Raw genomic sequence first — 24462 nt, forward strand, 5'->3', positions numbered from 1 at the left:
TTGTTTTAATATTATATTTGTTTGATTTGTTATTATACCATTATCATCTTTTATTCCATTAATATTAGTTCTCCTTTTTTTTGCCTTAAGATAATTTGCTAATAATTTTCCCGCCTTATTAGAATTTCCATAATACACCGTTTGTTTGGAAAACAAATCTTTTCTTATCATTTTTGAAGTTAATTCATTATATTTACCTTTTACTTTCAAAAGAGCTTGTAAAACTTCATATTCCCATTTACTTATCAATTTAGCTTCTAATATTTTTATTTCTTTTTCTAATTCCATATATTGTTTTTTAATTTGTTTCCTAATAAAAGCTGAATATGATATGATATTACCCCTCATAGTTGCTTTAAATGCATCCCATACATTCTCTATAGATGTATCTTCCACTAAATTTATTTGAAAAAATTCATTAATTTGTGTTTTAAAATTTTCCAAAAATTTGTCATCCACAAGCAATGCATTATCAAATCTCCAAAGAGGTCTATTATTTTCTAATTGATCTAATTGTAATTCTATCCATATTCCCGCATGATCCGAAATGATAATAGGATCAATGGAGGCTTTAATCACTTGTTGCACTTTATTTGTTGAAACAAAAATATAATCTATTCTTGAAAATGATTTATGAACCTGTGAACAAAATGAATACTCCTGATCATTAAAATGAAGAATACGCCATATATCTTTCAAATCACATGAACTAACTAAATTATCTAGACCTAAAGATTTAATATTTTTACCTGGTTTTTTATCCAATAATGGATCCATTACAGCATTAAAATCTCCAGCCACCACTAAATTAGAGGCAGCCAGTGGTAATAACATATTTTGTAGCTTTTTGAAAAATTCTGATTGATTCGAATTAGGGGCATATATATTAAATAACGTCAGGGTATCATTTCCCATACCTATATCGATATGTATCCATCTTCCATGTGGATCTGAATTTTTTACCTTTATATTGGCCATACATTTTTTATTTATAAGGATTGCAACCCCTGCTTTTTTACCCACTGCTGGAGCAAAAAAACATTCTTTTATCCATCCACCTGATAATTTCTGTGATTCCTTCATATTAAGATGGGTCTCTTGCAGACAGTAAATATCTGCATTTTGTTTTTTTAAAAATGTTAATATTTTTTTCCTTTTAATTACGTGATTCAGGCCATTGACATTAATAGAATATATTTTAAAAGACATTATATATTTTAGTACTTTTCATTATCTTATTCTTCCCTTCCTCCTTCATATTTAATATCCAAAAAATTTTCTTCATGACACACATATTTAACCCTAATGTATCTCCCTTAATTATTCTAATAAATATTCTCCTTATCCCTCCCTTTCCCACCCAATACATTGGCTGCTTAAGGATACACATTGGAACTGTAGTCCTAACATTCTCCCCATTCCAGGCAATCAATATTCAATTGTTTAAACAAATTTCCCTTCTATCTATCTATATTGATCTTTTATATTTATTTAATCATTTTCCATAACATTTTATTAATGTATCATTTTCCATTTAACAATATGTTAATTTGTATTTCCTTAGTATTATGACTTCAACATATAATTATTTTAAACATATATGCAGTGTATTATTTAATAATTTTCTTATATTCTGTTCTTTCTTTCATATAATTATTATTGTCTTTTCTTTGTATTGTTTTCCTCCATTTCTTCAAATATTTTGATATGTTATATTTTCTAATTTTTTATAGAGTCTTCAAAACCATCTTCATATATTATGTTAATATATCATAGGTTCTGGTTTAGAGAGAAAATCTTTTAGTTTTTCGGGATCCTCAAAATATAAGGACTTGTCTCCAGATGACACTCTCATTTTCGCCGGGTAGTATAGACCATATTTAAATCCTTTTTCTTTGAGTAGGGGTCTCATGTCTAGTAGTTTTTTTCTTTTAGTTGCTGTGTTTTTGGCGAAGTCTGGTAAAAACCATAATCTTGACCCTTTATAATTTAAGTTTTTATCTTTTTTTGCAGCATTTAGTATCTCTATTGCTTGTTGGTATCTCAACATTTTGAAAATGATTGGTCTATGGATCCTATTACCTAGAGATAGTGCCATGCCATAGGAATTGGTATTTCAAGAAGGCTGAACTCTGCTTTGCAAGCTTCCATTTGCATGGCTCAGGAAGAAAGACACAAACTTTCACTGTATTGAAATGGATTCCCAAATACTCTAGCATCAGGGGTGGCTCCAGGTAACTCTTTTGGAAGATGACAATCCAGCCCAGCTCCTACAACAGCTGGACCAGCTGGGACACTGCTCTCTCTCCATATGTCTTGGATGAGGCTCTGATCAACCAATTGTCCAAGTAAGAATGTATTTGAATTCCCTCCTTTCTGAGGTGAGCCACCACCACTACCATCACCTTGGTGAAGTGTGTGGATCTGTCGCCAAACTGAAGGAAAGTGCAGAGAAATGAAAATGTCTCCCTAGCACATCTTAAGATATTTCTGTGCTCCAGAAATATAGGAATATGGAGATAATCCCACAAATCCAGGGCGGCTAGGAATTCCCCTGGTTTGACTGCTGCAATGACCGGTCTCTATGCGGAACCATGGTACCTTTAGTGCTGCATTGACTGACTTCAGATCCAGGATCAATCTCTAATCGTCTTAGTTTTTCTTGGGCTGTCCAGCTGAAGAATCCATAAAGTAATCTGCTAGAGGGTAGCCGAATTTGAGTTTCTATCCGTCTCATATTATCTTTGAGTTTCTATCTCCAGCACCCAGTTTCTATCTCCAGCACTCAGCAATCCAAACTGATTTGCGCCGCCTCCCAATAGACCGTTAACCTCCGTCCTATCTGTGGAGCCATGGCTAATGACCTGGTGTCACAGAGACATTTTGGAGGATGCAGGGGTGCGCTGTCCAGAGGACTGAGTATACCTTGAATTTCCATACTTCTGCCAAGAACCTTGAAATGCTCTCTGGAGTACTGGCAAAAGCACCTTGAGACACAAAAATTACCCTGACTCAACCCTCAAGGGGCACAAGATCTGCTGTCTGGAAGAGCTTTAGGTCAATAGTCAGCCACACTAGCCATAAGGCTATCTAATCCTTTACTGAAGACTATCTGCCCTTTAAAGGGGAGCCTGCTTAGAGTGGCTTTCAAAGCCAAATCTTCCACTCATAGTCTGATCCAAAACATTCTGCGGGCATAGACAGAATAAGCAGACACCTTGCTCAATACTCAATGTCATTTAATCAATTACCAGCTGGAGGTAGATATCATCCATGACAGGAATCTGACAGACTCTTGTATGACAGGCGCATGCCATGAATGAGGCTACTGATGTTGCTTTAATTCCCAAGGCTAAGGCTTCAAATTGCCATTTAAGAACTACATCCACTCTGTGGTCCTGTGCATCCTTTAACATTACTCCCTCTTCACTAGGGAGGGAAGTAAACTTGGTAACCTGTGCTATCAGTTAATCCACCCTCAGCTGGACAAATAACTTTTGAAATTCAAGAGCTAAAGGGTAAGAACATAAGAATAGCCTTACTGGGTCAGACCAATGGTCCATCAAGCCCAGTAGCCTGTTCTCACGGTGGCCAATCCAGGTCACTAGTACCTGGCCAAAACCCAAGGAGTAGCAATATTCCATGCTACCGATCCAGGGCAAGCTGTGGCTTCCCCCATGTCTTTCTCAATAATTGACTATGAACTTTTCCTCCAGAAACTTTTGTCATTGTTTTAGCAACCTGTAGGGAGCCCTCCAGGATCTCCCAATGCTCCGTAATTAAGGAAGTGAGATCAAGATGCAAGGTAAAAAAAGGTCTGAGCCTGGGAAGCACTTGTAACAGAGCACTGTATAGCAGATGCCTAGGAAGAATCTAGTTTTAATTCTCGTAGAGTCTCAGTAATAAGTTCCAACAAGGCTGTTGACTTAAATAGACAGTGTACAGTTGGGTCTTCTCCCTGGTCCAGTGCTGCTACTGCCTCTGAACTCACGGTCTATGCCCAGGCCTCCACACCTCCAACAAGGGAAGATTCACTCTGGGACAGCGAAGACATAGATTCAGACTCCCAGTCCTTATCTGACTGGACTTCTGGATCCTGCCCAGTGACCTCTTCTGGGGGTGTGCATTTGAAGTGGGCAGGCCCCCTTGCACAACCACTGGCGCTCCTTCGCCAGAGCCTGGGAACCCTGACAATTTATGTAGGTTTTTCACATTCAGCTTACAAACTCAGGGGTAAATCCATAACTAGAGGGCCTCAAGGACCCCTTCAGGGCTTCTTGCGGTCTCCTCTTGGGCTCCAAGGCATCCAGCACCTGCGCTTTGCCTGATCACTATTCAGAAGCTCTGGAGGGGATTTTTCCCAAACAAAGGAGCCATCTGTGATCCCCCAGCCTTGAAGGTACCAGGAGAGGCTAAGCCCAAGATTTCCACCCCTCTTGCATGCTCCTCAGCCAACCATCCAGTACAAATCTGCCATGATATAGAGGTATCACAGACTGATGGGTCTATCCCAAGTGATTTTAAGCATAATTGAAGGGTTTTGAGGCAGTTGGAGGCTTTTAAACAAAAGGAATTGGGAAATCCAAGATGGCCACCATAGCAGTGCCAAAAACAGCACAGGAAAACCAAACCAAAGGTCAAAAAATTATAGGAAAAGATTTTTGAAGGTGGGGACCTTATATCCAGCCCCCCAAATGCTTCAAATATGCTATTTCAATATGCTTATGCTAGCCTGCTTCAGCTGTCACAGAAAAGCTGGAATCTGAAGAAGACACTGCCCCAGTCAGCCAAATCAAGATCACATGCTGTGATCTTCGGACTGTCAGTCGGACTGAGACCAGAACCTCCATGAATCCATGTGACAAGTGGGGAGGGAAACTGCAGCCAGCACTCGCTAAAGCCTGACTGGAACGCAGGCCAAACAGCCTGCGCTTAAGCACCTGATAAATCAGGTTGCAAGCTAGCTTCCAGGGGAACAAACCCTAAGCTATACAAGTTCTACTGCAGGCTAGACAGACAAGTACCCCAAGGGTTTCCCTTCTAGTTGCAGATTTCTTTCCTAGGAGTGTGCGTCCTCTCCCAGGCAGAACTATCCCAGAGCCACTGAGAACTTTTTGAGCACCGCAAAATTTCCAGACTCGGATAAAAGCACGAAAAAATAAGAAAAAAGATCAGAGCAGATCAGAAAACCACCTTCTCAACTCGCTTGCACAAGAAAAAACTGAAGGGGGGGGGGGGCACTACAGCCTCTGGAGGAGGCAGAGTTGAATAATATAAAATTTTACCTATAGTCAGGACTCCTAGACACATTGCACCACAATTACTGTTATTTTAAACAAATTAAAATATTTCATCACAAATGTCTACAACATGCTGTACTGTTGTTGGATGGGTGGTAAGAATTCAAATAAATATATCACTACTGGGCGGGTGAGAATAATCTCTACTTTGAAGGCAGTTTCCAGAACATCTATGAATTTTTAAAAACATGAAACAAGAATAGATGCTTATCAGCTATTTTGGACAGCAGTCAAATCTGTTGTTTAAAAGGTTAATTAACCTCCAGGAGTAACGAGCTAAGAAAGCAGCCTTTTCTTAGACATATTGAGGCCTGTGACTTACACCAGACAGCTGAGGTCTGCCAGGTCATCTATGAAGTCAAACAGCTGGCTGATATCGTATGTGATTGATGGGCTGTTCGGATTCATCCTCTTCAGATGCTCTTCATACATTTTACAGACTCCTGGAGAAACAGACACATTCTTAGTACATTTGAATCACTTGATACAATAAAGAAATCTTCTAGTAGCTCCAATAATGAATGGTTAACCAGACACACAGAACATAAAAGATATAAGATGAAAACCACTGCTGAAGCAGGTCCCAAAGCAGTGGCTATAAGGTATTGCCCAAGCAATCTGCCTATTTCTTAGCTCAGAGGAGCCTCTAAATATTAGAGCACACAAAAGTATTGCTGCTTGGTATCAAGACCTAAAATTTTCTGCAAAATCTCTGTATTAACTGTTGAAGAGTTCCCTGCATTTTGGGGAGGGCTATCATGCAGATAATACATAAAGTGGATGCTGCATATTATTAACCATGCTTTTAAATTAGAGAGCTAAACGGGGACAATGGGAATCCTGCGGGACCCGCAGGGATCCCGTGGGGACGCACCTTCTGGTCGCAGGGATCCTATGGTCTCGGGGATCCTGTGGGGTTGGAAGGCAGCTCGAACCGAGTGGCTCATCTTCTTTTCCTGCCCTCCTGCAGCGCTCCCAGCACACCACACGTAGCTGACCTGGAAGTCTTCCTCCAACGTCAGAGCTGACATCTGAGGCAAGGCTTCGTGTCAGTCATGTGGAGTGTGCAGGGCCCGCTGCCCTGTGAAGAAGTGTAGCACTCAGGAGAGGTACAGTCTTGCGGGAGGGGAGCAGAAAAGGCAGGGCCCACTGCCCTGCAAAGAAGTGCAGCACTCGGGAGAGATACAATCTTGCGGGAAGAGGGCAGAAAAGGAGAGAGGGAGCTTCAATGCACTTTCAGTATAATTTTAGGATGTCTTCCATTTAAAACAAAGAATTAGTTTGATGAAAGAAAAATATAAACCGATTTTTCAGAACATAAGATCCACAAACAGCCTGAAAGCTAGTCAGGAACATAAAACTTTTAAATTTTGCTCTACACAAATTTGCTTAATATTTTAGTGTACAGGGAAGACTTAAAACATTGACACTAACAGTTGAAGAATGCAATAGAAGAAATGTTGAAAAATCTATGACGGTGTGAGAAATGACTTGGACAAGTTGTATTTTCACAGTGGTCATCAAAAAGTAATTTAATATCCAATAATTTGTATTGATTGTTTGTGGAGCTGTAATACATTATGCCATGAGCCTGGTTTGTGTAGTTATAAATATGTGTAGCATTTTTGTTGGGTTTGTTCTTTTTTTATTATTATTAAGTTTCATTTTCACCAAGAGGTGTCTTGCCTTGAGGTACTACTACATGGGAATGAGGCACTGGGTTCTGATAATTAAATTCAACTCTCTCTGCCTGAGCTATCAGCAAACTAGTTTATCCTTTGGACTATAAGGTGTTCTGTAATAACCAACCTCATTAATTAAGACAATGTGAAACTCATTTACTACCAACTCTTATTTTCAAGTTTCCAGCTACCCACTAAAATGTCAGGAAAAACCTGTGATTGTTTTATCTAGAACTGTATTAGGTATTAATGAAATTGAGCAGGTACAGGTCAAATAGTAGACTCTGTTAAGCCAAAATAATGAGGACAAGGATATAAGGGTTTATTTTATAGTATATCAGAGTTTGCATCTTTGAAAGGAGATATACAGTACACACATTTACTTTTGGAAACTGTCTGACCCAATATATTCTGAGGGTGTCTCAGGGTGCCTGTTGAATTAGAGCAGCTTATTAATGTGCAAGATATATATATATTTTTTTGTTGTTACATTTAAATAGTTCAGCTTGGGAGAGGGGCAGAAAACAAAGGAGCGAGCGAGCGAGCGGGCACGCAAACGTTGTAATTAGGAGGAAACGAGTTGGGACATGGGAGGAGCCCAAACGCGGGACACAGGAGGGGAGGGAGTGCGTTTTTGCTTTCTGGACACAGAAGGCATAAACTTGGGAGAGAGGACAGAGGAAGGGAGGGAAAGAGATATTGAGGTGGGGGAGGGAATAGAAAGGGAGAATTGGGCATGAGTGTGTCAGTGAGAAGGAGAGATAGTGTACATGGGGAATGGAAGAAAGAGGAGAATTTTTGCTCAGAGGGAGGAAGTGAGGTACAGATGATAGGGAAGAAAAAGATGAGAGGGAGAAATGTGGTGGAGAGGGAACAGTGGGACATATTGAAAGGGATGCAAGAGGGAGGAATGCTGGACATAGTGGTGAAAGGAATGGAGAGAGAGATGTGGCATGGTGCTGGAGAGGGGTGATAGTAGAAATGTTGGGTGTGGAGCTGGTGGGCAGGGGTGAAAGATGAGAAAGGGATAAATGCTGGACCATGGTAGGAGGAACCAATGGACAGCAACAGAAGAATTTGCAGGAAAGCGGAAAAAAGAAACTCCAGACAACAAAGGTAAAAAATGGAATTTATTGACTAAAATATGTTAGCTTTGGGAAATATATATAGCAGATGTCTTTGTATTGTATTCAAAAGAAAAGGAAATGCATTTCTGGTTTTATTTCTACAGTGTTGAAGTACTTGCTGACCCTTGCTGTGGCTGGTGAGATCTCAAAAAGAAAAGCGATGTCTTCAAATTATCCAAAATACTGCTATCAAACTGATTTACAACGCTAGAAAATATGATCATGTTACGCCACTATTTATCGATGCTCATTGGCTTCCCATCAATCATCGCATTCTGTTTAAGGTCATGCTGCTTATATTTAAAACCTTAGTCTACAACGAACCCCAATTTATAGCAAGAATGCTAATTCCTCATAACCCTGCACGTTCACTCAGATCATCTTCTCAAAATCTATTAGCTATACATACCTTCACTGAAAACAATAGGTACAAGAAGATCTGATATGTTTTCTGTAATTGGTCCACAATGGTGGAACTCTCTGCCACAACACATTAAAAATGAAAAAGATCTCCTCTCTTTTAAAAAATCCTTAAAAACGCACCTTTTTAAAGATGCTTTTAATACTTAATTTTTTTAGATTTTCATATTATTTTTAATTTTTTAACTACCCTGTTTCCTTTTGTTTTTTCCTTATTTGTTTTTCTCGATATAACAGATGTAACTTTTGCCTTCCTTCCCCTCCAGCTAAAGTTTGTCTTGTCTTAAATTCAATGTTAATGAATTTGTATTTTATAATCTTATTCTCTTCCATAATTGTGTACATCGCTTTGTAAACCGATTCAGCGATTCATCAAATATTAATAAACCTTGAAACCTAAGCACCGCCAGCAGAGGACCTCCTCTAGAGACAGCCAGAACTCCCCTCCACCAAGCGCAGCAGTCACTGGCAGCATCCATGAGCCACCGAGGTGCCAGCATCTATGACTCAGGGACACTACTGTTGCCTGCCAAGCTTGGCAAAAGGGATCCCTGGCCAACTGCAGAGGAAATCCTCAGCTGACAGCTTGGGAGTTCTCATCAGCTGAGTATTTAAATTTACATTAGAGGCTCTGGTAGAAATCTGTTTACAAAGTATGTATTATTCCTAATTAATATTTCTAAATTAATAAAGTGTACAGTATTTGCTTATTTGTAAACAGGTCTCTACCACAGCCTTTAATTCAGTAGCATAATTAAATGAAATAACTACTTCTGAAGTTTATAGGGGTGGATTTGATTCCAGCGGGGATGGGTTTGATTTCTGTCCCCACGCAACTCTCTATTCTAAGTGCAAGGGAGAGTTACTACATTACATTCTAACTAAACTAAACTAAACCTTAAGTTTGTATGCCGCATCCTCTCCACAATCGTAGAGCTCGGCACGGTTTACAGGAATTGGTATAGAGAAGGAACTCCAATGAAGGGTTACAGGACTTAGTATAGAGAATGTTTAGAGGGACATAGTATACCAAAGAGGGAGGAAGTATTACATTTTTGAGAATAGCCAAGTTTTCAGATGTTTTCAGAAAAGTTGGAGGTAGTAAGGTTATTCCAGAGCTCTGTGATTCTGAAGGAGAGGGATGTCCCTAGTTTTCCTGCATGGGATATGCCTTTTAATGAGGGGAAGGATAGTTTGAATTTTGGGGTGGATCTGGTGGTATTAGGATTCGAGGAATTCCAAAATAGTGGAAAAAGGGGAAGAAGGATGCCATGTAGGATCTTGAAAGTTAGGCAGGTGCATTTAAAGTGAACCCTAGAGGTTACTGGAAGCCAGTGAAGCTTAGATAGGAGCGGGGAGACATGGTCAAATTTACTTTTTGTGAAGATTAGTTTAGCCGCGATATTCTGAATCCGCTGAAGTCTTTGAAGGCTTTTCTTTGTTAGGCTTAAGTAGATGGAGTTACAATAGTCCAGTCTGGAGAGGATGATGGATTGTACGAGGACAGCAAAGTGTTGTTGATGGAAGCAGGATCTCACTTTCCTCAGCATATGAAGGCTGATAAAGCATTTTTTTACCAAGGAGTTGAGGTGGTCATTGAAGGACAGTGTAGAGTCAATGATGATGCCCAGAATTTTGCTTGAGAACTCAAGCTGCAGTGTGGTGCCAGAGGACAGTGGGATGAGGATAGGTAGTTGATCTAATTTTGGGCCGAGCCAAAGTAGTTTTGTTTTGGACTCGTTCAGTTTTATTTGTACGGTGAGGGCCCAGGATTGGAGGTTCATTATGCATGAGGATATGTTCTCAGAGAGGTTAATGAGGTTCGAGTCGGTCTCAAGGAGGACAAGGATGTCATCAGCATAAGTGTAAAGAGTTTCCAGGGGGGATAGATGGAGGAGTTTCAGGGAGGACATATAGATGTTGAAGAGAATAGGGGATAGAGGTGAACCCTGTGGGATTCCACAAATCGGTTTCCAAGGAGAGGATGAGGTGCTGTTCATGTTAACAGTGTACAAGTGGGAATGTAAGAATTTCAAGAATCAGTCTAAGACTGTGGAGTTAATGCCAATCTCAGAAAATTGAAAAATTAGAATATCATGATGGACAACGTCAAAAGCTGCAGAATTGTAGAAGAACAGCGAACTTATAATGAGAATGAAGTTGCTGAACCTTTGAGATTAATGAGGCCAGTAGGGATTCGGTGCTGAAGTTAGGTTGAAAGCCATATTGGTAAGGAAGGAGGATGGAGAATCTCTCTAAATAAGATGAGAGTTGGGTAGATATGATGGACTTTAGCATCTTGGTCAGGAGAGAAATATTTGCTATTGGGCGATAGCTGGATGGTGTGGAAGGGTCTAGATCAGCTTTTTTCAGTAGTGGGGTCAAGGCAATATGTCCCATTTCTGCAGAAAATAGACCCGATAGTAGGACAGAGTTTATAAGTTTGGTAAGAGATGAGATGGCCTGTGCGAGAATTTTCTCGTATAGGTAGGAGGGGAATGGGTCCAAGGTACAGTTGCAGGATTTCAGTTTGAGGCAGAGTTTAGAGATCTGGGATTCGGATACATGCTCAAAGGCAGTCCAGGATCTGTCGACTGGGATAAGGTTGGAGACGGGTAGGGTAGGGTTTGGGTCGGTGGGCACCAGAGAGTTGTAAGAGACTGCTGGTGGGAAGGAGCATCTTAAGGCAGTGACTTTTTTGTTGAAGAATTTTGCTAGATCATCAGCTGATGGAGAGGAGGGGAGCATGGTGGAGTCATTTTTAGAGGTTAAGGAGCGCTAGATGTTAAACAATGCACTACTCTGGTTATTGGATCTGGAGATTTTATCACCGTAGAAGTTCTTCCTTGCTTTTTTTAGTACTGTATTGTAGAACTTAATATTGACCCTCCAGGATTGTCTATTTGCGCTCTAGTACTCGACATTTCTGCTTCAGTTCTGGTGATATGGAAGGTACCAAGGGGTCTTACAGGAGTATGAGACAGTTTTAGTGGATAGTGGGGCGAGGGAGTGGTAGGTGGTCTCAGAGAGGGTGACCCAGTTGTACCAATTGATTTCTGGATCTACAGGCTTAGGAATCGAGGAGAATTAGTTGAGAAATTAGATCCAGAACAATTTGCTCGCTTACAAGTATTCTGTCAAAGTCCTTACGAGTAGAGAATGACATAGAGAAGGATTCCTACAATGAACCTTGGCAACCCACGGTTAGCCCACAAAAATGGGAAGAAATGTAGCCAACTTACAGAAGGAACGGGAACAAGGTCTTCCACCGCCCCGATAGAGCGATAATGACCACTAGCTATTTGTATATCCCTTTCTCCTGATCCTACTGACATCATAACCCCCTTTTCTTTTTTGTTTGTTTGCAGAATCTTTGTACAATTGTTTTTATTCATATGGTCCTTGAGTATCTATGCATTGTACATCCTGGTATGTATGGCCTCCTTACAGAGCTACCTCTTTTCTATGAGTTTTCTACGAGTTTTTCTACAAGTTTTCAATCTCCTACTACAAATTGTTACCATAATTTAGTATCAGCATCATGGCATGCTTTTCACATTTATGTCTTTTTGTCCAGTTTTCTCACCAAGTTTGGTTTTACTTTGGGCGTTTATTTTTCTATTAATCTTAGCCTTCTCTTGGACACTTGACTAGCATATAATCCTCCATTCTGAGTGGTCCCTCTATGCACCATCAATTTCACATTTTCCTTCATTCTTACCCATCACACCACTTATGCACTATTGGTGTAGCACAATTTTCATACCTATTATCTCACGTCATACCAAATTATTATTTCCCGTAGGACCCCTGAGGAAGACGTATTTTCAAAACACGGACCATGTTGGGTCCAGTATGCTTTACCACAAGAACAAATCTTTGGATACAATTTCCTTTATTTTATTATTATTATTACCATCTTTTTATGATTTTGATTCAATAAATTCCAGCACCTTGTACATTTTCTGCAGTTTGGGTTTTTGCGTTCCATTTTTACTGCAGCTCCCGTTGGTTTCTTCTTGCTTTGCTTTACGGATTTTTTATCAAAATGGCCTTCACAGCCTGGGATCATATACTCAAGTTTACCTGATGAACGCCTCAGGCTTCTTTAACAGAATCACTTACCATTGGATGATGAGGACTCCATCTCACTACCTCCATTGGATAAATGGCGAGATATCGTGAATCTCAACAAAGAAGTCATCAGAACTGATAAGAACATAAAAATTGCTACTATTGGGTCAGACCAGTAGTCCATCGTGTCCAGAAGTTCACTGCCACAGCGGCCCTTAGGTCAAAGACCAGTATCCTAATTGAGTCAAGACTTACCTGCGTACGTTCTGGTTCAGCAGGAACTTGTCTAACTTTGTCTTGAATCCCTTGGAGGGTGTTTTCCCTTATAACGGCCTCCGGAAGAGCATTCCAGATTTCTACCACTCTCTTGGTGAAGAAGAACTTCCTTATGTTTGTACGGAATCTATCCCCTTTTAACTTTAGAGTGCTCTCACGTTCTCTCTACCTTGGAGAGGGTAAACAACCTGTCTTTATCTACTAAGTCTATTCCCTTCATTATCTTGAATGTTTCGATCATGTCCCCTCTCAGTCTCCTCTTTTCAAGGGAGAAGAGGCCCAGTTTCTCTAATCTCTCACTGTACAGCAACTCCTCCAGTCCCTTAACTATTTTAGTCGCTCTTCTCTGGACTCTTTCGAGTAGTACAATGTCCTTCTTCATGTACGGCGACCAGTGCTGGATGCAGTATTCCAGGTGGGGGTATACCATGGCCCGTTACAGTGGCATGATAACCTTCTCTGATCTGTTTGTGATACCCTTCTTAATCTTTCCTAGCATTCTGTTTTCCCTTTTTGCCACTGCCACGCATTGCGCAGACAGCTTCATTGACTTATCTACCAGTACTTCCAAGTCTCTTTCCTGGGAGTCTCTCCAAGTACTGCACCGGACATCCTGTATTCGTGTATAAGATTTTTTTTACCGATATGCATCACCTTACACTTATCCATGTTAAACCTCATTTGCCATGTTGCGGTCCATTTCTTGAGCGTGTTTATGTCACGTTGCAGGTCTTTGCAATCCTTCTGCGTCTTCACTACTCTGAATAACTTCGTATCGTCTGCAAATTTAATCACCTCGCTCATCGTACCAATTTCCATGTCATTTATAAATATGTTGAAGAGCACAACAGGCCCAAGCACCGAACCCTGTAGTACTCCACGTGACGCTTTTCCAGTTCGAGTATTGTCCATTTACCCTCACTCTGTTTCCTATCCACCAAACAGTTTTTAATCCACGTAAGTATTTCACTCTCAATTCCATGGGTCGCAATTTTTCGAAGTAGTCGTTCATGCAGGACCTTGTCGAACGCTTTCTGAAAATCCAGATATACAATGTCGACCGGGTCACCCTTGTCTATCTGCCTGTTTACTGCCTCGAAGAAGGGCAGTAAGTTTGTCAAGCAAGATCTTCCTTTGCTGAAGCCGTGCTGGCTGGTCCTCATCAGATTGTGTCCATCAAGGTGATCAATGATGCAGTCCTTTATCAGTGCCTCTACCATCTTTCCCGGTACCGAGGTCAGACTCACCGGTCTGTAGTTTCCCAGATCTCCCCTCGAACCTTTCTTGAAGATCGGTGTAACATTCACCACTTTCCAGTCTTCCGGAATCCTTCCTGATTTGATCGACAGTTCAGCTATAACCCCTTTCAGTTCCTCGATTACGCTCGGATGGATGTCGTCCGGTCCCGGGGATTTATCGTTTTTAAGCCTATCAATCTGTCTACATATCTCTTCTAGACTGACCATCAACCCTGTCAGTTTCCCATCTTCGTTTCATGCTTATAGCCTGTCGGCTTCTGGTATATTGTATATATCCTCTTCAGTAAATAGAGGCAAAAATGTGTTCAGTTTGTCTGCGATGGCTTTGTCCTCCTTTAGTACTCTCTTTATTCCATGGTCATCCAACGGACCCACCGCTTCCTTCATGGATCATATCCCCTTAGTATATCGAAAGAACAGCTTGACATATTTTGTCTCCTTGGCTATTTTTTCCTCGTAGTCTCTTCTGGCCCCTGCTTTGATGTTTGTGCTTTTTCCATTTTTCATTCGTTTTTGACCTTTTCCATTCCTTAAACAAAGTCTTCTTGTCTCTGATCGCTTCCTTCACCGCTACAATGAGCCATGCCATTTTCTTGTTATTTTTCTTCTTGGATCCCTTGTTGATACGCAGTATATATAGATTTTGTGCCTCGGTGACTGTATCCTTAAAAAGGGGCCATGCTTGCTCTAGTGTTTTTACAGTGCTTATCCTCTTATTAATCTTCTTCCCCACCATGATTCTCATCCCTTTGTAATTCCCTTTTTGGAAGTTCACTGCCGTGTCCATCGTTCTGAATCGATGTTTTGCCCATGTCCAGGTTGAAGTGGATCATATTGTGATCACTGTTTCCCAGCATCCCTTCTACTCTTCACCTTGCGCCAGTCCTCGTAGTCCATTTAGAATTTTTATTGGAATACTGTCGGAAACAGATGATCCCTAGAGGCTTGAGAATTATGAAGGCCCCTACAATGTAAAAGGATGACAAGGAATTTTTAGACCAATGGTGCAGTATTTTTTACAAATGCTCACTGGATCTGATGATCCTTTTAATTGAAACATCAAAGAAAAGATCAGACAATTTTAGAATCAACTTAGAAAAATTGAAGATCAAGATTTTGACAATATTTTAGATGTCAATTCCAAAATGATAGAATACAAAGGAGATATCAAATCAGGAAAAATGGAGAAGCTCAAGAGGGACACTACAGACAATAAAAATGGTAACATATATCCATGGTCGAGATCATAGATCTACAACAGAAGAAAACAGTCACTCAGATCCATCTCAAGGAACAAGAAACAACAGCAATCTCAAACTGGACAAAAAAGACATATCAGTGTGACTAATCATGAAGTAACGGATTAGAAGCTGTTCGGACGAAGACTACACCCTGCCACCCACAAGTCCTATGACAAGAGCACTAGTATCATCAAGCCCTTCGACCATTAATCAAGCCAGTAATTTTTTTAGACAATCTGGTCCTCGCAGAATCCCAGAATAACACAGAGGCCACCGCAACAAGAACAATATATACAGAGTGGGAGAGACATACAGAGAGGACCATACCATACAGAGGTTCCCAGAAGGGGGAGGGGCCCATACTATTACAGCCAGAAAAGGCAGTAGAAGAGATCCCCATTTTCAATTTGTCCTCCATCACACTTAGCCCCTCACAGACATCTGTATTCCGCAAAGGATCATCATTTGTGCCAACAACAAGATATGACTCTTTCCAAACAAGAGATCTATTTAAATTTAAGCGCAAACTACAGATTCACCATTTCTTTAATAATTCAGACACCATCAATATGTATGCCGATCAATCGGTTTTAAAGAAAAAGTCCAAATGGATACTACCAGGAACATGTGATCCACTCATCTCAACATTTCATGATTGTGTACTGAGAGACATTTAAAATCTAGAGAAGAAAAACCAATATGTCAAACACACACAGAATTTGACTTACTTGGAACTTAAGGCAATCAATGAATTAAGATCAAACACAGAGATAGTCAAAAAACCAGCCTAGCAAAGGCCTGAGGTTGTCTGATGGAATCGCCAGCTAAACTAACATTAGTGGATGCTGTGTGGAGAAGTTAAAAACACAGATTGAGCTGCTGCTGCTGTTCCGAGAGGGGGTGGGGGGAGCTGGGGAGAGAAGACGAGGAAGTTGGGAGATATGTGACAGCAGAAGGAAGGGAGACATACAGCGCTGGCACCACATATACGCAACACCAGAAGGAAGCTGGGAAACATACAGCGCTGGTGCCACAGCTCACATACTCCAAGTGTTGAGAAACACTGCTTTAGATAGCCAAGCTGGAACATGCTATAGACAAGAAATAACTGTGAGTGAAGCAGCAGTGAAAATCCTGATAAAACAGAACCACAAAACAAGAGGTAGATTCTACTGAGTGAACTGTAGAACTGCATTGTAAAGCAGGGGGCAGGAGTGTAAAAAGATCATCCTGCCCCCACTTCACTGCTAGACCACCAGGCTTTAGAAGTAAAGTGTGGAGAGGTCCAGGAAGTGGGAGAGAGGTAGTTCAGAGTTGGCCCTAAAGTTATTTGTGAAATTTTCTTACTCGCTTGGGGGCTGTGTCCCTAACCACTGTGAATATGGAGAGGGAAGTGTACTGTCATAGACCAAAAGTTCGAACTAGCATTATGTAACATGACAGAGAAGGCTGCTGCCATTGTAGAGTCTATGAGGCTACTGAGAATACTCAGCCTATCAACAATGTATAACTTAGGAGAATGCTGCCACCATACAACTGAAAGAATAAAAGTGCTGAACTGACCTCTTTAAAGTCTTTGCCTGCCACTTTGCAGCCCATTAGGATGCTGTCACCTTGCGGCATAAGGATGCCACCATCATGCAGCGGATAAGAACACTGCTACCATGAAGAAATGAAGAATGCTATTCTCATGGAGCAGATGAGAAGGCTGCTATCATGCAGTGTAAAGGATGCTGCCCCTATGAAGAATATAAGGAAGCTGGCACTGGGCAACACTTAAGAAGACCTCTACATTTAAAAAGGCATATAAACAGGCTGCTACTAGTAATGCAAAAGGAAGGCTGCCACTAGCTGCACAAGGCAAAGGGGATAGTATTTGATATACCACCTTTCTGAGATTATAATCAAAGTGGTTTACATATTATATACAGATACTTATTTGTGCCTGGGGCAACTGAGGGTTAAGTAACTTGCCCAGAGTCACAAGGAGCTGCACTAGGAAACAAACTCAGTTTCTCCTGGTTCTTAGGAGTAGCCTAATGCACTATCTCTAGCAGCATAAAAGGGAGGCTGTCTTCTTGCAGTATATCAAGACAATACTATTTACTGTTTGTAATGATACTGTCACTATTATAATGACGCTGCCACTATATGGAATCCACAACTACAAACATCACAGAACAAAAGAGAACAGTGTACCATATAGCTTCCAAGGATAACACCTGCCAGCAAGCAGGCTAAGCATACTACCACTTTGCAGAATGCTATCCCTTAGCAGCCTATAAGGCTTTAGCCACCATGCCACCTAGAAGAATGCTGTGCATCCCTGCACACTTATTCCACAGACTGAACCCTTAATACATTTTACTTCTACTATCTTTCTCCACCTATCCGAACGGCTTTCCATCCACTAATTGCCAGGAATCTCTTCCTGCTCCTTTTTTATTGTACGTTCTAACCTGCTAACTTCAACGACTTCATTGTTTGTACCTTTGATTTACTGATGTGAACCGCCTAGAACTCGCTGGGTATGGCGGTATACAAAATAAATTATTATTATTATTATTATTAAAGAAGAGCCCACCATACTTCCAAATGTTAGTGCATTCCCTAATCCTATCTCGAGTAGACTACTGTAATGTTAGCACTAGTTCTCTGCTCTAAAATGTTACTATCACATCTTCAACCAACTCCAAATGCAGTTAAGACTCATATTATGGAAATCGGAACAACTAAAGCCCTACTATATGAAACCACATCAGTGGCCTTTAACTGCAAGGATCAAGTTTAAATTAGGCATCACTGCCTTTAAGAGCCTAAGAGGGAATGCCCCTGCCTACCTAACAGAGTTATCCACCCTACTCCAGGGTACCTCCAACAGATATTCCACCAGAAATCTTTTCCACTTAAAATCCCATCATGCAACAACAAAGTCTATCAGGAAAATTACCTTAGCCATCCAATATCAATTAGCAAAATGCTAGAACCAACTACTGCTTACACTATCATCTTGTGTCCACTATCTCAGGTTCAGAAAACTTTTAAAAGCATTTTTCTACCAAGACAGGGAGCCAACCCTGAAGTAACTGAATGACAATTATACAAGCCCATTTCTAAACTGTCTAATGCAACTCCTGGGACAAAACGAAGAGCCAATGATGACCTACTTGTAACTATAGGCTAGACTAAAAATTTGCAGTAAAAACTGATGGGCCGCTGTCACAGCTGTTATTACAGCTATTTCAAAGAGGCGAGTCATCCTTCAAAAACCATGTATGCAAATGAGGTTGGCGGAGAGCAGCAAAGATTCTCTAAATTTGCATGTGCCCATAGGCACATGAGCAGAAAAACGCAAATAAAAATTTTATTAAAAACCCAAATTGAAGATTGGCAGGAGGGATGCCCACTCCCTCCTGCCGCCGAAGTCAAGATCCCCCCTCCCCCACGGCAACAGGAGAGATGCCCACTCTCTCCCACTGCTGGACACACTGAATAGTACACCTAGCGGAGGAACGCAGTCCAGCTCCAAACCCAGGTGTGCCTCCATTGATCCACTAGCATGAGGAACCTGGGGTGAGCTATCTCCCAAGGGAACGATCCCTGAACCCTGATCTGATGTGCAGGCTGTCCAAAGGGCTTATTAACAAGCAGAGAACCCTCCAGAAGCAAACTTTTCCCAAAAGTCTGCAATCTCCCACAGTCGCAGGTGTCCCTGCAGGGAACCTCTGCAGCACAAGGGTGAACGCCGCGACCGCAAAGACTGAAATTATAAATAAAACATGAGCAGAAAAGACAAGCTCCTACAGCTTGGCTTGTAGGAAGACAGACTGGCGTTTCGGGGACAGTGATGAAGTAAGAGGGAGAGGGGTTTAAGTCTCTGAAGTTTGAGGCTTCCTACAAAGTCCTGGCGGGTGGACGGAAATAATAGACTGTACAAGAACCTTTGAAACACCATGCTTCACGGCTTCCTCGAGGAAACATCCTACTTCTCCTTCTGAAAACTACTGAAATCAATTCTATTTCATGAACACTATGGAATTCTATGCAATACTCTCCATAATCAGCAAACGAGCGTCTCTCACTAATTGCAATTTCTACCTCTGATTATTCATACCTTATTTTGTTTTCATTTTGCTGGGTTTGTCTTATTTTATTTTTATTTCTCCTGCCTGGTATAGTTATTTATATTTATCTTGTTAGATTTACTATTCTTTGTCTCTACAATGTATCCATTCTGCTTCACTTTCCCTGGTTCTCTACATCTCTGGGGCTCCTTCTTTCTATTTTTATCTTTGAATATATGAATGATGTTCTTTTTCTCTTAGGCACTTTAGATTGTGAGCCCGTTCAGGATAGAGGTTGAAGTCCAAAGTGCCTATGTATTTAGTTTTGTAAACCGCTTAATACTCATGTACAAGCGGTATATCAAATATAATAAATATAATTGCCTTACTCACTGTGCCATGTAGCACCTGCCTGCTTCAGCATATGATTTCAGCTGGAATCAAAGGGAGAAGAAATCTGCCTCAGAGATACACTAGACAAACCAGGTCTTCTGGCTGTCAGTCGGACTGAACCTCAACTCCCAGAAAACTGTGCTGCGAAAAGGGGGAGTGGGGGGAACCACACAGTTTAAGATGATGATTGTATATGTATATAAGTTGCATATATGGACATGAGCTATAGTTAAGCACCCTTTTCAATCATTCTTCTAGCCTGTCAAAAGACAGGTTGTGAATTTGTATGGACTCATCCTTTTCTTTTATACTTTTATGCTTGAAATTTACTCTTACAGCAACAGCAGAGCGCACTTGAGATAGCAGAGTTTTCAAGATTATTGAAAAAAGTGCCACTTTTTAAAAAAGTTTTTGACTTAGTTTTCAATACAATACATGCTATAGGACAGTGGTCTCAAACTCTTTGCACAGCCACATTTTGGATTTGTAGGTACTTGGAGGGCCTCAGAAAAAAATAGTTAATGTCTTATTAAAGAAATGACAATTTTGCATGAGGTAAAACTCTTTATAGTTTATAAATCTTTCATTTTGGCTAAGTAATAATATTGTAATTTATAGCTAAAAAGAGACAGACATATGATCAAGAAACTGTTTTATTTTACTTTTGTGATTATGATAAATATACCGAGGGCCTCAAAATAGTACCTAGTGGACTGCAAGTTTGAGACCAGAGAGCACTCACCACTGTTACTAACCAGAACTCCGACATGGGGTCTTTTTCTAGTTTAGCTCAGAAAGGCAGCTTTCTTTATACAATAAAAACTAAATTCTCCACCAGTATGAAACAAGATTAATTCTCTTTACTGCTGGAGATATTTTAGGACTTCAGTTTCAGTGATGTGCAACAGCAAAAAAGTAATCCTCCTGGAGGCTTTTTTTTTTTTTTTTTTTGCAATTTTCTCAGCAACTGCTCTGAATTTCAACGAGAAATTTTATGTAGTTATATTTACGTATTATTTAAAAAAATATTTAATTATATTAAACAATGTTGATGTTAACGACATTTTAGCATTACTACCTGGCGATTTTATTTATTTATTTATTCAATTTTCTATACCGTTCTCCCAAGGGAGATCAGGTACTCAAGCATGAATTTATTCAGGTACTCAAGCATTTTTCCCTGTCTGTCCTGATGGGCTCACAATCTATCTAGTATACCTGGGGCAATGGGGGATTAAGTGACTTGCCAGGGTCATAAGGAGCAGCACGGGTTTGAACTCACAACCCCAAGGTGCTGAGGCTGTAGCTTTAACCACTGCGCCACACACTCCCTGTGTTAAAACACAGTAAAATAACATCATTCAAATGGTACAATCTGTCAGCACAGTACCAGGCAGAGCTTTGGATTCTTGCTCAGAAATAGCTAAGAAGAAGAAAAAAAAATTAAATTAAATCAGGTTGGGCAGACGGAAAAATTATGTTCTTACCTGTTAATTTTCTTTCCTCTAGACGCAGCAGATGAATCCAGAGACTAGTGGAATAGTACACATCTACCAGCAGGTGGAGATAGAGAACTGATTAACAGGTGGTCCTATTGGTTGACACCCTCCCTGTATCCTCAGTATTGCTCCTTGCCCAAGCAGTCGGAACCAGAATATGTCCAACATGTAAAAAACTTCTTTCCCAACACAAATCGCAAAGGTAATAATAGAGAGAACTACCAACAATAACAAAACCGCGGAAAAAAGCGAAACACGAACAGGGATCCAATAGCCAGAAAGGGTGGGGCTCTGGATTCATCTGTTGCGTCTAGAGGAAAGAAAATTAACAGGTAAGAACATAATTTTTCCTTCCTCAGCAACAGCAACAGATGAATCCAGAGACTAGTGGGATGTAGTAAAGCAAACCTCAATCAGGGTGGGAAGCGAATGCCGCCTCGGCAATAACCGACGCACCAAAAGCAGCCTCCGCACGCACCGCCACATCCAAACGGTAATGCTTAGAAAAAGTATTCTTAAAAGACCAAGTAGCTGCGCGACAAATCTCCTCCAAAGAAAAACCTCTGGACTCCGCCCAAGAAGTAGCCATCACTCTAGTGGAGTGAGCATGAAGTTTGTCGGGCAACCGCTTAACAGACGTCAAGTAAGTGGAAGCAATAGTCTCCTTGACCCAGCGAGCAATGGAAGCCATACCCTTGTTGCGGCCGGCGAGCAATGGCAGCCATACCCTTGTTGCGGCTGGCGAACAACAGAAAGAGGTGATCAGAATGGCGAAAGTCGTTAGTAAGTTGGAGATAATGCAGAAGCATCCTACGGACATCTAGGAACCTCAGAGAAGAGAACTTTTCTCCCCAATCCTCCTTTCTGAAGGCTGGAAGAAAGAGAGACTGGTTAACATGAAAGGTGGAGACCACCTTAGGAACAAAAGATGGAACAGTCCGCACCGACACACCCGAATCCAAAATGCACTAAAAAGGATCTCTACAAGACAATGCCTGCAACTCAGACACTCAAACTAGCCAAAGCCATTGCAACAAAAAAAACCGCCTTCAACGTCACATCCTTCAAAGTCGCTTTGGACAAAGGCTCAAAGGGAGGCTTTTGCAACCCACCAAGGACTACTTTAAGACTCCACTCCGGACAGATCTTTTTAAGAAGAGGACGAATATGTTGCACCTGAATCCACCGTTGTTAAGGCTGGTAGTATCAGACTGGGACAGACAGCAAAGTACCGTCCAGCAACAGCACACTGGCCTCTTAAAAAGGTTGTTTTGGTGGGGGGGGGGGGGGGTTTGGCTGGGAAAGAAGAAAACAGAGGACCAGGAATAAACCTCAATCCACTGGAGAGGAGGGTTGATCAGGGACCTGGGGGGGGGCCCAGGTGTGACTCCCAAAGTTGGCACCACTCAGCCAAACACCCCGATCTATCTGAAGAGAAAAACTCTCAACAGAAGAATAAACAAGAATCCAGCCAGAATCCAGGAGCTCGTGGAACAGCGACCATCACCTGCTGGGAGATAGAGAATACTGAGGATACAGGGAGGGTGCCAACCAATAGGACCACCTGTTAATCAGTTCTCTATCTCCACCTGCTGGTAGATGTGTACTATCCCACTAGTCTCTGGATTCATCTGCTGCTGTTGCTGAGGAATGGATAGATCATTCGGGTCTTTATCTGCCGTCATCTACTATGTTACTACATTTTGCAAACACTCTCTCTTTAGATTTTAAAATTTAAGGGGTACATCTAAGTTTTAAGTAAAAGGGCAGAACAAATGAGAGCATAGGCTTTCAGTCGATCACTCCCTATGGCACGTCGTCCCAGATCATCTGCAACAGTTTCTCGAGTTCAACCATTGCTTGTAGCTTGCGATAGGCCTTCACAATCGCTCCCCAAACAAAAGTCTATGTCACTGACATCATTAACAGTAAGCTGGTACACCATTTTTTAAGTACCATATATACTCGAATATAAGCTGAGATTTTTGGGCCCAGAATGTGCCCAAAAATGGGGGTATCGACTTATATTCGGGTCATTGCCCACCCACTCCCCCTCCCCCTCCTGAACTTGTTGCAGGCCTCCGCTGGCCTGGTGGGGTTGGCCGAAACAGGAAGATTCCCTCCCATCTCCAGCACCAGACAACTATTACAATTTTTTTTGCCTCCCTCCTGTGAGAACTTGGGGCAGCCATTCAGCAAGCAGCTCAGTGCCGGCCAGGAGAGAGGAAAGGTTGCTCATGCCCGGTACACATCTGAGCTGTGAGAACTCAAGGCGGCCATTCAGGGAGGGGCTCAGCGCGGGACAGGAGTGCAGAAGCTCGCTCCTGTCTGGTACACCACTGGATCACCAGGAATTTGAAAAGGTACGCAGGAGAAGGCCAGGACAGGAGAGATCCCTACTGTTCTGGCTCACCATGTCATACGGCAGAGCCGGAGGCCTGCAGGACATCGGGAAAGAGGGGGTACAGGGTAGGGAGCCCTGGGAGCTAAGTGCAGAACCTGGCAAGATGGGAGGGGAACAGGGTGGAGAGCCTGGTGAGGGAGTAAGGGGGCAGGGCTCAGAGCACATTAATCCCCCATCTTATATTTTTGGGAGGAAAAAAGGGTAATTATACTCTTATCGACTTATATTCGAACATATACGGTAATGGTAGTTTTCAGTGCAAATATTTTTGAATATGCAAAAATTGTTGGGTGGTCATGCTAAAAAGTCAGTAACTTTGCCATGTTTATAGATAATCTTATTCCACTCAGCAAATAAACATAGATAGTAACAAAAAATAAAAACCTATAAAATTTTGCATCAAAATTCTAAGAAAACTGCAAAACACTCTAGGAAGTTACTTTTATTTTGTCTCAATCTGTATAATCACATGCTGACATTCTAAATATGTTAAGTGTTTGAGTTCTGTTTTCTGGATACTGCAGTTATTCATTAAACATGCAGAATGTAAACTTCTTAGACTCTTCAAAAGTCCTTGATACAGAAACATGTTGAAGACAAATGCTTACGTTAAGATGTTTGCTACATTGTATCACAGCAGATGTGCCAGGATGTATATAGACAACACTCTTAATAAAAATCACTCGGTTTCAGTACTTGATAAAACACTCTAGATTTAGAAAA

General features: G+C 41.2%; 1 protein-coding gene across 3 annotated transcripts in view; it reads right to left on the minus strand.

Annotated features, from left to right (window-relative positions):
* The window catches only part of ERH (ERH mRNA splicing and mitosis factor), a 50404-nt gene that overhangs the window by 17476 nt on the left and 8466 nt on the right, over positions 1-24462 (minus strand). For all 3 annotated transcript variants that reach the window (XM_033952564.1, XM_033952562.1, XM_033952565.1), the window contains one exon: positions 5623-5743. In XM_033952564.1, the coding sequence (XP_033808455.1) occupies positions 5623-5743 (121 nt within the window). The remainder of the gene's footprint in view (positions 1-5622; positions 5744-24462) is intronic.

Source organism: Geotrypetes seraphini, chromosome 7 (genome assembly GCF_902459505.1).
Source record: "Geotrypetes seraphini chromosome 7, aGeoSer1.1, whole genome shotgun sequence".
NCBI classification, from domain to species: domain Eukaryota; kingdom Metazoa; phylum Chordata; class Amphibia; order Gymnophiona; family Dermophiidae; genus Geotrypetes; species Geotrypetes seraphini.